We start from the raw sequence: 16,132 nt of genomic DNA, 5'->3' as shown, positions 1-16,132 counted from the left end.
GGGTCAAGAGTTGAGGCTTATTTTCAACATTAGGTATTTACTGGGTCTGTCCTTTGTGTGGGGTGGGATGTTATAAACCAGTGTCTTCCTGCCTGTTGGGTCTCTGCCTCTCAAGAAGCAGTGTGCTCAGTCGTATCTGACTTCTGGCGACCCCATGGACTGTAGCCAGCCAGGCTCCTCTGTCCATGGGATTCTCCAGGCAAGAATACTGGAGTGGGTTGCCATGCCCACCTCCAGGGCATCTTGCCAACCTAGGGATCAAACCCAGGTCTTCCTCACTTCAGGCAGATTCTTTACCATCTGAGCCCCCAGGGAAAGCCCTAAGAAGCAGTAGGCTGCAGAAATGCAGCGGGTGGGAGCAGGGGTGGTTGCCAGGCCTTTAGACTTTAGGGCGGGGCACCACCGGGGTGAGTGAGGAGCTGATGGCCGAGGGGTACTAAGATGGGTGGCCGTTGGCCTTCTAGCACCCCTGCCCTCTCCCTGCGGACACAGAAGATGAGAGCACATACACTGCATCAAGTCAGAAGCAATCCTGAGGGAGGGAGAGGTGGAATGGGAGGCTAAGAAATGGGGTCTGAACTCCAGGCTGCAGGACTGGAATTCATTCACCTCTTGCTCACACGCTGTCTCCTTAAGTGACCTTGTTCCAGATCCTCCATGTTTATTCCTCGGTGAAAAAAAGAGGACACCTCTTGCGGGATCCGCCGCCATCACCGCCTCGGGCTTGTAGGCTCGACCCTGACGCAGCAGGAAGGGGATTAAGATCAAGGAGCGAGGGCGGCCGGCAGCGGCAGGTCTGGGCAAGCCGCGGGACGGCCAAGGACGCGGCCAGGTCCACCAGAGGGCGCCCGCCTCCAGACGACCCTCCCGCGCGCGCTTCCCGCGTCCCGCCGCGGCGGAGACAGGCGAGCTACCCCGCGCTGCCCCGGCTCCAGCCGCAGCCCCGGGCCGAAGCCCCCCAGGGGCTCGGGCGGGAAGCGAAGGGTCCGGAGCCCGTCCTTAGGGTCCGATCTCTGGCATGCCCTTCTTGGTACCTCTCCCGACCTCCTTCAGACCTTCGAGGCTGCAGCCTTAGTCTTCCAACCGTGGAGTGTGTCCTTGAGGTCAGGGGCGGGAGATCAGTTCTGGACAGGTCAGCAGTTCAGCTTGCCCAGGACAGCAGAAAGGTGGCTCGGGTGCCCCTGTCCCGACAGTTGTCATCTCGCCTGCCATCTCTCGCTCGGGTCGGCCCTGCGCCGCCCCCAGCTCCTCACGGGTTAACCCCCCTCGCCGCCCGCTCGCTTCCCGGTGCCAAAGTGGGTGTTGCTGGAATTCCTCTCTCTCCCTCTCCCGTAATAAGGGGGCTGAACTGTCCCTCCGAGGAGGGGGCATGGTGTGGATAAAAGAGACGAAAAATCAGGGGGAGGTTTCCAAAAATAAAACCCTCCAGTTCTCCTTCCGAAGGCTACAGCGACCGGGAGACGGCGCGAAGGTGCAACAGCGGTGCGCGCCCAGCTGGAGACGCAGCGCGGCCTCCGGGCTCGGTGCGCTCAGCCCTCGGCCGCTCCCGCCGCCTGGCTCCGGCTCCAGGGAGAGCCTAGCCCGCAGTCTGACTAGGGGCCCCCTAGACGGGAAGAGGCGGGCCACCGGCAGGGTACCGGAGCGCAGCCAGCGAGCGACGGGCGCACCTACTGTGAGCCCCGGGGGCCATTCCCCGAGCGCGCAGCTCTCCAGGCGCCCCGGCGCCATGAAGCCCCCAACCACCGCTCGCTGCCCTGGGCGTGTCCTGCGGAACCCCTGGAGGAGCTTCTGGCCGCTCATCCTGGCTCTCTTCGTGGGCATGGGTCAGGCTCAGAGGGACCCGGTGGGAAGATACGAGTCGGCTGGAAGAGACGCGAGTCGGCTGCGGCGCCCCGGGGGCAGCCCCGTAGCGGCTACAGCCAAGGTGTACAGTCTGTTCCGGGAGCAAGACGCGCCCGTCCGGGATTCGCCGCCCGCGGAGCTGGTCCAGCCTAGCTGGGGGAGCCCCAGGAGGTCCACCGAGGCGGAAGCCAGGAGGCCGCCCCGCGTGCAGCAGCCGCGGCGAGTCCAGCCACCTGCGCAGACTTGGAGAAGCCGACCCTCGGGCCAGCAGCAGTCCGCACCCCGGGCCCGGGCCGCGCCGGCTCTCCCGCGTCTCGGGACAGTGCAGCGGCCGCGGGCTGCGCGAGGGCGCCTTACGGGGTGAGCGCTGGAGAGGGAAGGGTGGGGGCTTGAGGGAGCGAGGGTCGGACTCCCGAACACTCGTTCGTGGAGGGATGGGGATGTGTAGACGAGAGGACAGGGCGGGGGCTCTGCCTGTCTCCCTCTGTCCTCAGTACTGCGGGAAACAGACCGAGGTCCTGAAGGTGGGGCTCGATCTGACTCGCTTTCAAAGAGTAGAGAGGAAAGAGAAACACCGTCCACACCCTTTCGTACCAGCTCTCGCCCAGACCCGACGTTAAATCCTTGACCAAGGCGGCAGTGCATTCGCCCGCGCTCCTCCCGTCAGCCTTAACCGGTGTCTGCTGACGCCCGCTGCCCGCAGCGGTGCGGGGATCCGAAGGGGATCGCGGAGAGGGCATCGGAGTGGGTGTTCCAGGCGCTTGAGAACCGGGAGAAGCTGAGCGGCCTTAATGCGCGGTGGGTGGAGGATGTCGGGGGTGGTGGTGGGGGCTCCAGAGCGCGAGGGCTGATGCATCTCCAGGAACGAGGCTTCGACGCCTGCTCGTGGGGACAAAGCTGTGCGCTGGGGCACAGGCCGGCCTGGGTCCGCGGACGGCTGGACGAGGAAGTGGGCGTGGACTCGGGGCACTTTGGGCAGGAAACCTGTCCGCGGATGTGGCTGTGACACTGTGGGTCCATGGCGGAGTGGGTCTGTGTGTGCGCCTGTGCAGCTAGGTGTCAGCACGACTTTGCAGGACTAGGTCTCCCCTCAACCCTGCCATTTAGTGCCCCCCCCCCCACCAACCCCGCTCCCGATGCAACACCCGCTGCCTGCCGAGGGAGCCCTTGAGGCGTAGGGGACACTCCCCAGCCATCCCCACCCCCAGATGAGGATTCTCACGGCTGCGGGGCGCTGGGCCTGGCCAGAGTGGCACAGGTGTCTACAGAATGGAGGGCGAGCGAGCCGGGGCAGTGCGGGTGCCCGGTATGGGGCACCATCGGGGAGGCTGAGAAGGAACCTGGCGGCCCTTCTGGGCCTGAGGCCCGATTTGCCAGTTGGGTTCAGTCCCCCGGAGCATAGCATGAAGGGCGCTGCACCCCAGGGCTACTCCTGAGGCTCTTCTTACTGCCTCTCCACTCCCTGTTTTCTTTGGCTGCAGCGCTCTTCTCCTATATTTCAGCGGGATTCTCTCCCTTCATTCAAATCTCTGTTTAGAGAGGCCCCACCCTCTCTCTCTTCTCCCTGCTTTATGTTTCTTCACAGCACTAATTCCCATCTGACATATTAGGTTTCTGCTTTTATGGTCTGGCCTCCCAGGGCGCGCTAATGTCAGCGCTAGGAAAAGAGAGGCTTTGTATTCTGCATTGCTGGGTCACCAGTGCCTAGAACAGTGCTCGGGTTTACATGCAGCTTGCTAAGTACCTGTTGAATGGGTGAAGGAATGTCTCTCTGTCCATGCAAGGCCTGGCTTAAGGCAGACGCAGAGGAGACCTGGGCACTGCCGAGTAGCTTACACAGAGGATCAGTCAGCGAGCGGTAATGGCTGTGCAAGTGAACACGTGCTTCCTAAGAGCAGATGTGCCAAGCTAGGGACAGGGGATGTGGCCCAAGACAAAGACATTGCTCCTGCCAGGAGAGCAGCTCAATTATGTCAAGTCAAATTGGAGAAATGAACACATATGCACCGGCCAACATGCTTTCTAGTACCAGAAGCTTCCTGTTAAAGCATAAAGGAAAGGATGATTGGGGCTGAGGTGCTCAAAGGAAAAAGAAGCCCTGTGAGCTCCAGCTCCTGGGGTTCATGTGGGGAAGAAGGAGGGGGTGTAGCAGGAGTAGGACCCCGAGATGTTGCACTGCCCGAGGACAGGGGCTTTTTTTTTTTTTTTTAACTGTGGGCAGTGGCCTAGGGGCAGGTCTGTACCTTGGTGTCGGGGAGCCACAGGGCTGAGGCTGGAGGCATAGATTTGGGCCAGATCATGGAGAGAGCTTACCCTGTCAGCATTCTAGTAGGAGTTGGGGGGAGGAGGAATAGTGGAGTGGAGGTGGGAGGGTGCACTGTTAGCAGCCGTGAAAGGAGGTGGTGATGAGCAAAGCAGACTGTTGCCAGGATACGGCTGGTAGATGTGCACAGGTGTGTAAGTGCCTGGGCTGGATGCCACCCACAAGCACCTGCCAAACACAGGTGCACACATCACCCAGCACGTGCTGGGTTTGACTCCTCCTTTAAGTTATTTTCTGTAGCTTTGATGAAGGGTGGGTTCCGCAGGCACTCCAGCTAGCCACTCCAAGGTAACCTGGGAGGGACTGAGTGGCAATCTTCCATCGACTTCTTCTCCCTAAGTCCATTCTGACTAATGGCTTATAGCCAGGCTGACCTTTCTGGCAATTGCCTTGAGAATTGCTCAGGGCCAACCAGGTAGTGCTAGAGTTAAAGAACCTGCCTGCCAATGCAGGAGGCCTCAGAGACATGGTTTTGATCCTTGGGTCGGGAAGATTCCCCTGGAGGAGGGCACCTTGGAGAATCCCAGTATTCTTGCCTGGAGAATTCCATGAACAGAGGAGCCTTGCAGGCTACAGTCAGTCCATGGGGTAGAATGGACTGAAGGGACTAAGCTTGCATGCATGCAAGGACGAAGTGCCACCTGCTGATAAATCTTGGAATTGCATCACTACTACTGGGGATTCTTCATTCATTCAACAAATATTTGGAAGGTCTCCTGTATGCCAGGTACTCTGCTGGACCATGGGGATACAGCAGTGGCCAAGACAGCCTCTGTCTTCGTGGAACTTGCCATGTAGTGGGGATTTATTACACACAATGAAGATTTTAAGTGTGTGCCAGGCATAGCGCTAGGTGTCTGGGACACAGAGTAACCAGAGCAGAAACAATTCCTGCATTATTGAAATTCACAGTCCACAGGGGAGTTTTTAAGCCATTGTTTCCCAGTATTCAGTGTTTATTAAGCTTAGCCTCACAGCATACCACTTTCATAATATTTTCCTCTTTTTTTCTTGTTCTATTATTGTCTTTAAATTTATAAACTGTTAAACATAACAGGATTTTGTGTTTTATTTATTTTCAAGAGTTTTATATTATGGAGTATTATACAAGCCTATAAACCTACAAAAGGTATTGGAAATAATACAACTAACAATCCAATTTTTTCAAACTTTAATATTTTGGCATAGTTTGCTTCTGATTTTTTTTTAGTTGAAATATCTTCTGCAAGTTTATCTCCCCTCTCCCCAGATATTAACCACTACCTTGAATTTACTAATGATGCCAACCTATGTTTTTATACCATTGCTACAGATGTATGCATCCATAACATACATAACATTGTTTTGCATATTTTAGATAAGTGATACCATGCTGCATTATTTTTCTACAATTTGCTTTGTCCTCATTAGATTTTTGAGATTTAACTAAGTTAGTATAATCAGCCCAGGCTTATTCATTTTAATTGTTGGATATTCTGCCATTGTCTGAATATACCACAGTTTATTTATCCATCCTTCTGTTTTTGGACAGTTAGAGGAGTTACATATTTTGGTATTAAAACAGTGCATGACTCATTTTTCTAAACAAATAAATCCATTTGCAAGGACACTTTGTATCACTATCCTAAGTTGAAGATAGTACCACTTATCATAAAGAGAAGGTAACTGTAGGAAAATTGAAGTGAAAACAAAATGTTCTCCAAGTCTAGTCAGATACCATTATCATAGGAAGTTCAGCCCTGTGGTGAGTTCTCCCTATTGGAAAGGGAGATTGGCAAGCATTGAGGGGAGAGGACTTGGCACAAAGTCCCAACTTCGGACAGAGATTTTTCCTCACTGATCTAATCAGACTAGAAACATCGCTAAAAAGGGAATCACTTTCTCCCTGTGTGATTCAGCATTGCTGCAAGTTCTGAGTATGGAAACCTCAAATCCCCTTTTCTACCCTCGGTGTTGTTCATTCACCTTTTAGGGAAACACTGGATCCAGTGAAACAAAGAGGTATTAAAGGTGCCACACATGCCAGGCCCTGTGTTAGACTTTAGGGGCACAAAGAGGAATAAGAAAGACCCCTTAAGGTACTCGACACATATACCAGCAGCCTGAGCCGATCAGCACCACGTGGTGTGGAGGCTGGAGAACAGGGAAGGCTGGGTAGACGTCAGGGGAGGGTCCACCCAAAGGAGGTTTCGTTTGATCTGGAGCATGCCAAGGATTTCAGTTGGCAAAGAAGAGAGGGAAGGCCATCTAGGCAGAGAGAGCAGCTTAAGCAAAGGCATTAAACGGTGCCCAAGTGTAGTGCGGTGGGGGGACAGCAAACTCTTGGCTTGGCTTTGGTTGTGGGTGGCCATGGAGATAAGGGAGGGGTGATGGGGGCAGTTAGACCCTACAGACAGGTGGGGTCAGGTTGGCTTTGTAGAGGCCAGTGGAGAGCCTGGCGGCGGCTGTAACAAAAGACCAGAATGACTAGAATGACCAGGTTTGTTCCAGGTGGAACAGCAGCTGTCCTAGGCTGTTAGCCAGATGTGTTCCCAGGGGTTGGGCAGTGATGCTGGATATCGGGCTAATGTTTGCGGAGCAGTGCCGCCCCAAAGGCTGGACTTATAAAAATCTCTGAGCGGTATCTTCCAGAGAGCCAGAACCCCTGAGTCATTTGCCCCAGCTAGTCAGTCTCATTTGCTCTCTCCAGCTAACCGGAGCCCACTGAACAGTCATCCCCCACCAGGCACCTCCCGGAGCTTGCACCCAAGGTTCTGGCTAGTCTCCTGGATCTCTCTGGAAGGCCCTGTTAGCTGAGCGTGGCTCCCTTGCTTGGCAGCTTTGATCCTGACCAGTTCTCCCAGTGGCCCTGGTGGCCTTGAAGGCTCTACCCTGGGCAGGCAGGGCAGGCTGAGCCGCTGCCCTCCTACAGTCAGCTCTGTGGCCATCCTGAGGGTATCTAGGGTGACAGTAGGCTCAGGGGGCCTCCTGGAGCTGGGCTCCGTGCCACGACCTCTCAGCTGGGCAGACTCCTCAGTCTGCGCTCTCTGGGCTCCCGCGGACGCTAGACTTTAGAAAACTCCCAGGGCTTGCTGCCTGCTTTTCCTCTCAAAGACCTCCCAGGCCTCTCAGAGGCCTTGTCACCACCACCAGGGATAATGACTTACAAACGGGTGGGTTGTTCCCCCTCCCACCAGGGCACACAACACAGAAGCCATGGATAGGAGGACCAGCCCTTTCTGCAGAACCCAGTGACTGACTGGGGCCCTGGTGGGGAGCAGGCCTTAAGGGAACCAGTAAACTGCTGAGGGAAGCGGTCCAGGGAGGCTTCGAAGTGGCCGAGATGGCACAGCCCTCGGCCGAGAGGACGTTCTGCGAGCTCCCTGGGAGGCAGCTCCCCACAGTTTTAGGCCAAAGGGCCAGAAATGGGCCTCAGCATTTTCAAACGCCAAGGATTTATTTTGAATGTTTCGTAAGGTTTCAAAAACCACACCAGCTTTGGGGTTGACACAAACGTCAACCAAACTCTTAAGTGGGACCAGATGCCCCCATGCTGGCCACAGAGGTCACCGGAATGGCCTGCTGGTCAGCCCTTCATCCTGATTCTCGGACTCCATACCTCTGCCGCCCTGCTTACCCTGCATTTCAGTGAGTGCTCTGTAGACAATTTCTAATGGAAACCATGGGATATGTGAGGCCAGAGCCCAGCCCAGTCTGAGCTGGGGAGGCAAGACCCCAGAGGTCTTCTACAAGAAGAGCCCTCTGGGGAAGTCACCCGGGTCTGGGCATGTGGATCTGTAGATTGACAGTCAGAGTGGATGAAAGCTACTGGTGCTGTAGGGCTCCACCGGAAACCAGAGGGCAGAGTTTGGGTGAACTGGGTGAATGGCCCTGGTGGCAGCCGCTGGTCAGCGTCTCCTGTGGGGTCACTGTCCTTGTGCTGGGGGGAGGGACTATCCCCCCTTCAAGTAAGTTCCATCTGCCTGCCCAAATAAAAAGTGTACTCGCCATGCAGAGCGGCTTACCCCGAATCCCCAGCCCCATTGTCCCACCAGGCTTCCACCTCCTCAGCCCCTCTTAAAGGACATTCTGGAGCCTGGCTCTTTCCATCACTCTCCCAGTTGCTTGGTCTCACCCTGTACCAGTCTGCCTGAGGGCTGAGGCTCCTCCCAGTGTGCATTCATTGGCAGGGGATACAGATGTAGGTCCTTAAGGCTGTTGTGTGTGTGTGTGTCTTCCAGCTTCCCTTGGATTATCAGCATTTGTTGGCAAGGGCCATGGTGATTATTTTTTGGTGAGAGGCCACGTGGACTTGGAGCATGACTTTGAGTTGGGTCAACCTAGGTTGGAGTCTGGCTCTGACTCCTCTTGTTTAGTCTTGGCAAGGGACTGAGACACTCTCAGCTTGCTTTTTGGTCGTCTTCGTGATCCTCGTGCCAGTGGAGTGCCTTCTCATGTCAGGGGCCCTATATCCCTATCTTGCTGAATCCTCCCAATAACCCCACGAGGCAGGTATTATTATCTGCCTTGTACAGGTGTTGAGAGTGATGCTTCCCAAGATCATGCCGCCAGTGGCAGAATCAGGATTCTGTCTTAGTGCCCGCCCCTGGGCCGTGCAGCCTCCCTCGAGAAGGAGGACAGTGCTCAGCCTGGCAGAGTTCCCCCAGGCCCTGCCTATAAAGGGCAGGACCATCACACAAGCTCTGTGAATAATTCTGCTCTGAGCATCCCACACTGACCCTGTCTTGGTGGCCCCACAGGAGGAATGTCTGCGGGGGACAGTGCTGCCCGGGATGGACAACAGCAAATAGCACCAACCACTGTATCAAACGTGAGTGCCTCCACTCCATCCACCCTCTCTCTCTCTCTCTCTCTCCACTGAGCTGGGCCGGGCGTGGCATCTCTAGAACCTGGAGCATGTGTCTTCCCCAGTCTACCTCCTGAGCAGGCAGCCCCTCTCCAGCGGGAAGCAGTGGAAGGGAGAAGATGAAAAAGTGCCTCCAGGGAATTCCTCGGTAGTCCAGTAGTTAGGACTCTGTGCTTTCACTGCTGAAGGCCCGGTTTCAATCCTTGGTCAGGGAACTAAGCTCCCACAAGCTGCATGGCAAAAAAAAGAAAAAAAAGCCTCCCGATGACTGAACTGAAAATGACTTCTCAGATAAATCCCCACTCGTGTTTATAAAGCTTCCTGTATGCCTCTTCTGATGCCCCGCTGTGTTGGGGCTCACCCCTAGCTTGCCCCGGGGTCTGCAGAACACACCTGGCCCCAGAGCCTCTGCATCACACCTTCCGTGGGAAGAGGGCACTCACAGTGCGTGCTGTGGGGATCCACCTCTGCTCTGCCCCCTGGCAGGCATTCTACCAGCATGGGCAGATGAGTCTCTGCTTCTGTGTCTGCAGCAGTCTTCCTTTGGACCTCTCCCAAGCCTGACAGGCTGGGCCAGATTAGAAAAAATACTGCCTGCCCGCCTGCACCTTTGCTACCAGCAGCGCGGCTACCGTCACTACCCCTGGCGCCGTTGCTCCTCCTACTGCCTCTAGTACCATCATTACAGCCACAGCTGCTGCTGCTGCTCCTGCTGCTGTTACTGTACCACCACCATCACCACTGATACTGCAACAATGACGATGACTGCTGCCAGCTAACAGCTGGGGCCTTACTCTATACCCGGCACTGTGCTAAGCTCTTAACATACATCATCTTACTCGAGTCTCTCAGTCCTGCAAGAGTATTTACTGCTCATCGCAGTTACAGCCTGGGACACTGAGGCTCAGGTTGGTTAAGAAATGTGCCCGAGGAGACAGTGCTCTGAGTCTGGCTCAGGAGGCAGACTCTAGGCAGCCTGACCCAGAACCCCGTACTTTTATCTGTGGGGCTTTGCTTTCTCCCAATACTAACTGAGTTTAGGGCCTTCTGGACTCTGGGAGCCCCACAGGTGATGACTGGACAGTTTCAGAGAGCTTGGATCTTCCTCCGTCATACCCCGCGGCTCCTCTCGAGCCTTCATCAGCACCGCACGCCCCCACTCCAGACTTTGTGGCAGTACGAGGAGCTCTGCCCAGCTGTTCCTCCAGGATCCAATTCTACCCTCTGCCCTAAGCCTGGCTGCAAAGCCCTAGTTTCACCAGCACCCCTTCCCGCCCAATGACAAGCCCTAGGCCCTTTCCAGTGTGAGAGTTTCACAGCTAGTGGTCCAGCGGGGTGATGAAACCTATGGTGTTCCTGTCCCTGATGGATGCCTTCATTTCTGGCCTCCTGATGCCTTCTGAGATGGGGATAGACAGGGATGCAATGGGATTGCTTCCATTCCTATGGGGCTGGCTTACCAAGCTTCCAGTTCTGCCTCTGACCTCGTGGCCTTGACCCTCTCCCAGTCTGATGATGAAGCCTGGGCAGAATCTTCAGAGAAAGAGAAAGGATCTCCAGAGGAAGAAGACAAAACTCCAAACTCAGAAACGAACAGCAATGCAGATTTCTACCTGAAAATTCTTTCCTTTTGGGGGAACCGGAATTAGCGGGGCTTGCAGAAGCTAGGTACTCAGTGACTAGGGGCACAGTTGGGGGAGGGACCCTTCTTCATAATTTGAAAGATAAGGACTGTGTGCCTCAGATGACTTGCTCAAGGTCACACAGCTCCTTAGTAGAAGATCTGAGACCTGAAATTGGTGACTCCCCTGGGCAGAGAAGCCAAGGATGTGGGTAGCCCAGTAAGTTTACAATCAGGAGAAGCTCTGGGGCTAGGGGCTAGTATGTTATTAAAGTTCCGTAGGTGATTCTAACCAGGGCTGAAGACTGCTAAGCAGAGTTTGGGGTCAATCATGGGAAGATCTGCTTTGGGGAGCCCTACTCAAATTTGAAGGTTCCCACGAATCCTCTGTTGCTGGTGTTCACTCGCTTACTTCTGTCTGACTCTTGGTGACCCCATGGACTGCAGCACATCAGGCTTCCCTGTCCTTCACCAACTCCCGGACCTTGCTCAAATTCATGTCCATTGAGTCGCTGGTATCATCCAACCATCTCATCCTCTGTCGCCCCCTTCTCCTCCTGCCCTCAGTCTTTCCCAGCATCAGGGTCTTTTCCAATGAGTCGGTTCTTCGCACCAGGTAGCCAAAGTATTGGAGCTTCAGCTTCAGCTTCAGTCCTTCCAATGAATATTAAGAACTGGACTGATTTCCTTTAGGATTGACTGGTTTGATCTCCTTGTAGTCCAAGGGACTGTCAGGAGTCTTCTCCAGCACCACAGTTCAAAAGTATCCGTTCTTTGGCACTCAGCCTTCTTTATGGTCCAACTCTCACATCCATACATGACTACTGGAAAAACCATGGCTTTGACAGCATGGACCTTTATCAACAAAGTGATGCCTCTGCTTTTTAATATGCTGTCTAGGTTTGTCATAGCTTTCCTTCCAAGGAGCAAACATCTGTTAATTTAAAGGCTGCAGTCACCATCTGCAGCAATTTTGGAGCCCAAGAAAATAAAATTTGTGACTTCTACTTTTTCCCCTTCTATTTGCCATTAAGTGATGGGGCTGGATACCATCTTAGTTTTTTTGAAAGTTGAGTTTTGAGCCAGCTTTTTCACTCTCCTCTGGGATCTTATTAAAGTGCAGACTGTGACTCAGCAGGTCTGGGGTGAGGCTGGAGAGTCTGTTTCTAACAAGTTCCTAGGGGATGCTGATGCTGCTGGTCCACGGACCACACTTTGAGTAGCAAGCCCTGGCGGGGGGCGGCCTCTGGAGGCCTGGGGAGGGATATGGGGCTAGAGATGAGGAGGAGGGCTCGTAAGTTCTAGGGAGCTTAGCAGAGAGTGTTGCTGAGGTTTGAAGTTGAGGAGGCTGGCTTCAGAGTGGGTGGCCTTCTCCCTAGCTGCCTGAGGGTCTGGGCACGAGCCTCACTCAGGCCTGAAGGCTCTCGATTTCCTGACTTGCTCATGACTTCCCAGCATCATTTTCTGCCAATCTGGAGTTTCAACACTGGAAACTCGAGGTTGGGTGAGTCTGCTGATTGTCAGAACTGACATGTGTGCGCACCCTTGAGCCCTGAGCAGGGGGCAGCTGCTCCGGTGTGCCGTCAGTACCCACTCCACCCTGGGGGTCCTCAGCCCTGTTATTTCTCTCCCCGGTCTTCTGCTGCCCCTCTAGGTGTCTCTGGGACTCTGGCATGCAGGCTGGCAGCGCTCTGGGAGGACTTTGCCAGTGGGTGTTAGCCTCTCCCACTGGAAGTCGACTTGCCCACTGAAGGTCTGTGTACTAATTAGCTGGGCCCAGTGCTGTTTGCTTGTTGCTATTTTGCTGCTAATGAGCCTAATGAGAACCACGTGGATGGCAGGGTGTTGGCCCTGGATGGCTGGTCTGAAGCTCTGTCAAGTATGGGCTCTTGCTACCACACCCTGTCAGCTGGCAGTCCCGCTTCCCCTGAGTGGTGTGCGTCTCCCTATCCCCTCCCCATGCTCTGCTCCCCTGGCTGGAGCCAAGGCTGCCAGTACTGGGAAGTGCTCATGACTCTGGCCTAGCGATTTCACAGATGTGGGGTGACTCTCCTGGTCTGGCAAGGTTGGGGGTGACAGGGAGGGGTGTGGGACATTCCCCCAACTTCCAAGTCTAGTCTCAGAAGGGTACAGGGAGTCAATCCATCCTCTGGTCTCTTCCAGAGACCTGTGGGTCCAGCCCACTGCCCACACACAAGGAGTGATGGCCTTTGTGCCCTGGGTCTCCCCCGACCCCCAGCTTCCCTCTTCTTATGGAATCCTCGGTTGCCGTAACATACCAGCCATCTCCCTGGCAGCCTCTCTCTTTATTTCTGTCTGGTCCCTGGGCCTTGGGGAGCCACAGTGTCTGCAGGTGTCTGTTGCTGGAAGCCCAGCTGCTCTCTGCAGCCTGGCGGGGTCTGGAGCTGGGCCCTCGCCGCCTCCTCTGGTCTCGCTCTCCTCCTTCCCTTCTGTGGCTTTGCCAGCCCTGCCACACAATTTATGTGTTTATGCATTTGTGCAGGCAGCTCGCTGGGGCCTGCCGGCCCACTCGGCTAAGGCGAAGGACTGCAGGGTGTGGGGAGGCTGGATCCTGTTTAGAATTAGGGCTTTTGGAAGACTGTCCAGTCTTCCCAGACTGACTCACCCCAATACACACACAGCCTTTGCGGGGACTTCTAAAGGCTCATCCTGGGGAAGAGGATTTAAAGAATTCTCTGGCTTCTCCTTTTATCTCAGCCTAGATGCACAGGGGCCAGGGCTGTTCCGGGGAAGGCAGAAGGCTCTTGGGAAGGGGCTAGGAGGATTACCTCCCCCACGTCCCCACCGGGAGTAAGGCATAGAGTGAGAAAATGTACTTTAGATTCCAGTGCCAGATTCAAGGAGTCATGGCTTTGAATCCCAGCTCTGTGTCCTCAAGCAAGTGCCTGGCCCTCTCCCAGCCCCAGAGCCTCACCCAGTGAGTATAACACCCAGTAAGTGAGGATAACAGTCTCTATAGAGCTGCTTCTAATAATAGTAACACACTCAAGATCTTACCAAGGGTCGGAACTTGATTATTAATTTTTAACCCTGAAAACAACCCTCCTGTAAACCAGATTTGACCTTTATCCCCATTTACAGATGAGGTTAACTGTTTGTCCAAGTCATGCAGCTGGGAATCGGCAGAGCCTGGGTGTGAATTTAGGTAGCCTGGTCCAGAGGACAGGGCTTGACACCACGCTCCTGGGAAACGAGTGAGTGCATACAGAGAGCCTAGCATAGGGTAACTTTGGCTGTGATCTTAATCTCAATCCAGGAGGCTATGCTGCCTGCCTGGGTTTAAATGCCAGCTCCATAGCTTAGCTGCAGGACCCTGGGCAAGATGTTTAAGCTCTCTGTGCCTCAATTTCTTTTTCCATAAAATATGACTAATACTTGTCCCTGCCTCACATAATTCTAAGGAACAAAGAGATAGCTTAGGGCAAATGTTTAGTTCAAAGCCTGGCATGTTCTGGGTGTTGTATACATGTCTGGCCTTGATGGTGAGAGCAGGGACTGTATCTCATGGCCCCTGGGCCTGCAGCACAGTGCAAGCGTTCATTGGATACAAGGTGCAAGGCTCACCAACAATGTGCTGAGCAACACAGGGCCTTTCCCAGGCCTGTGCAGAGAGGTCTCTTCCTGTTGCTCTGGGCTCATCAGCCTTTTCATAAAACTCTCCATTGTGCTCAGGAGACCCTGGAATGGCCTGGGCACTTGTTCTTGTGTTTTGGCCCCAAGCCTCTCTACTTGTGGGGCCATTACAACAGCACTTCTGGACCACATCTCAGTGCTGTAAGGATCCCCATCCCTTCTGATCTGAGCTTCTCCTGGATTTCCCTGAAGGAGCTCTTCTGGCCTCCCCCAGCCCAGCCCTGCAAATGACCCCACCCCAGAGGCCAAGACTGTGGCCAGATGGGGAAGAGCCCCAACTTTGGAGCCAGACTCTCTGAGTTCAAACTCTTGCTCCATCACTTACTTGCACGGAGATCTCAGACAAGTTGCTGGACTGCTCTAGGCCTCAGTTTGTCCATATGTCAAATGAGGGTCAGACTGGTACCAGTGGTTGTTGTGAGACTCTTTAGAGGAGATACTTGTAAAGAAATTGGCCCCAGGGTCTCATAATGGTAAGTGCTGAGCAAATGTTAGGGAAAAGGGTCAGGGCATTTGTGGGATTTGCAGGTTAATTACTGATTGTTTAGGAACCAGCAGGAGCTAGAGGCTCAAGCCTACCTATGGCTCATCTCTAGGTGGATTGTCTGATGAGATTCAGTAGCTGGTGGGAGTGGTAGAAAGGAAAGTGGAAGGTGTTAAGGGGGGTTATCACACAACTGCCGTGGAGACCCAGCTAACACAAATGGTACAGTCCTAGCAAGAAACATTGCCCATCTGTACCCCCTCCATGTGGGGGTATCTTAGATCTTCCTGTTGAGCAGGTGTGTGCCCTCAAGTCTTTTTGCTCAAAGGAGTATATAGGAGATGCTCTTACCCAGGGCCTTCTCTGGAAGCTCAGGTGGTAAAGAATATGCTTGCAATGCGAGAGACACAGAAGTTGCAGGTTCGATCCCTGGGTTGGGAAGATCCCTTGGAGAAGAGAATTGCAACCCACTCCAATATTCTTGCCTGGAGAATTCCTTGGACAGAGGAGCCTGGTGGGTTACAGTCCTTGGATCACAAAGAGTTGGACACGGCTGAGGGACTAACACTTTCACTTTTACTTCCCCAGGGGGTCCTGAAGGCGGGGCTGTGTCCTGTTGATGCCAGTGGGGTGCCAGTGGGGTGCCAGTAGTACATGTGTATTAAAGGACTGAGTGGGTGAATTACTTGGGTGATCTGACAGTTTCCTTCTGCCATCCCCAGCTGCCTCTTCTCATCTCCTTGGCTTTGCCTTTCCTGCTCAACATCTTAATGTTGGGCTACCTTTAACTTTCTCCAGATCCTCCAAATCCTCCTCCCAGAGAGGGGGGACCGTGTGAAGCAAATCCAGCATTAATTGCCCCCCCCCATTTATTGAGTGCCAGTAGGCACTGTGCCAGACAATTAAAACACAAGAATAATAAGAGTGGCAGTACTCGCTCTGTGCCAGGGACCACACTAAACCCTTCAGCACCCCCGCCCTGCGAGCGGCCACCACGTTGATCTCTGCCGGCTCCTCCCATGTCCCTTGGCTGCTGCTTCTCCTCTGCCCAGCAACTAAACACTGGACTGAGTTCTGGGCCCTTTTCCTTTCTTTCTCACTGCACCGTCCTGGAGTGATCTAATGCATTCCCACGGATGTGAGCATTGTCTCTGGGCTGATGATGCCCAGATTTATGTGCGTCTTCAGCCAGACCTCTCCACCGACCTCCAGACTCCTTTCATCCTGCTGCCTCCTTGACATCTTGGTGCTCTTGATGCCTCCAGACAAGCCCCCACCCCAGCTTTACCAAAGCGAACTCATGGTTTCCCTCCCTCTGAGCCAATGTCCCTGACCAGGTCTTACCCACCCTGTTAAAAGGCA

General features: G+C 54.3%; 1 protein-coding gene across 4 annotated transcripts in view; it reads left to right on the top strand.

Moving 5' to 3' along the window:
- Nucleotides 1-884: 884 nt before the first annotated feature.
- The window catches only part of LTBP2 (latent transforming growth factor beta binding protein 2), a 111,109-nt gene continuing 95,861 nt past the window's right edge, over nt 885-16,132 (top strand). For all 4 annotated transcript variants that reach the window (XM_069597067.1, XM_069597065.1, XM_069597066.1 and 1 more), the window contains exons 1-2: nt 885-2,202; nt 8,905-8,975. In XM_069597067.1, coding sequence (XP_069453168.1) covers nt 1,370-2,202; nt 8,905-8,975 — 904 coding nt within the window. In that variant the 5' untranslated portion in view covers nt 885-1,369. The remainder of the gene's footprint in view (nt 2,203-8,904; nt 8,976-16,132) is intronic.

The sequence above is a fragment of the Ovis canadensis genome, chromosome 7, assembly GCF_042477335.2.
Source record: "Ovis canadensis isolate MfBH-ARS-UI-01 breed Bighorn chromosome 7, ARS-UI_OviCan_v2, whole genome shotgun sequence".
Classification (NCBI taxonomy): domain Eukaryota; kingdom Metazoa; phylum Chordata; class Mammalia; order Artiodactyla; family Bovidae; genus Ovis; species Ovis canadensis.
This window is presented reverse-complemented; position numbering and strand designations above follow the sequence as displayed.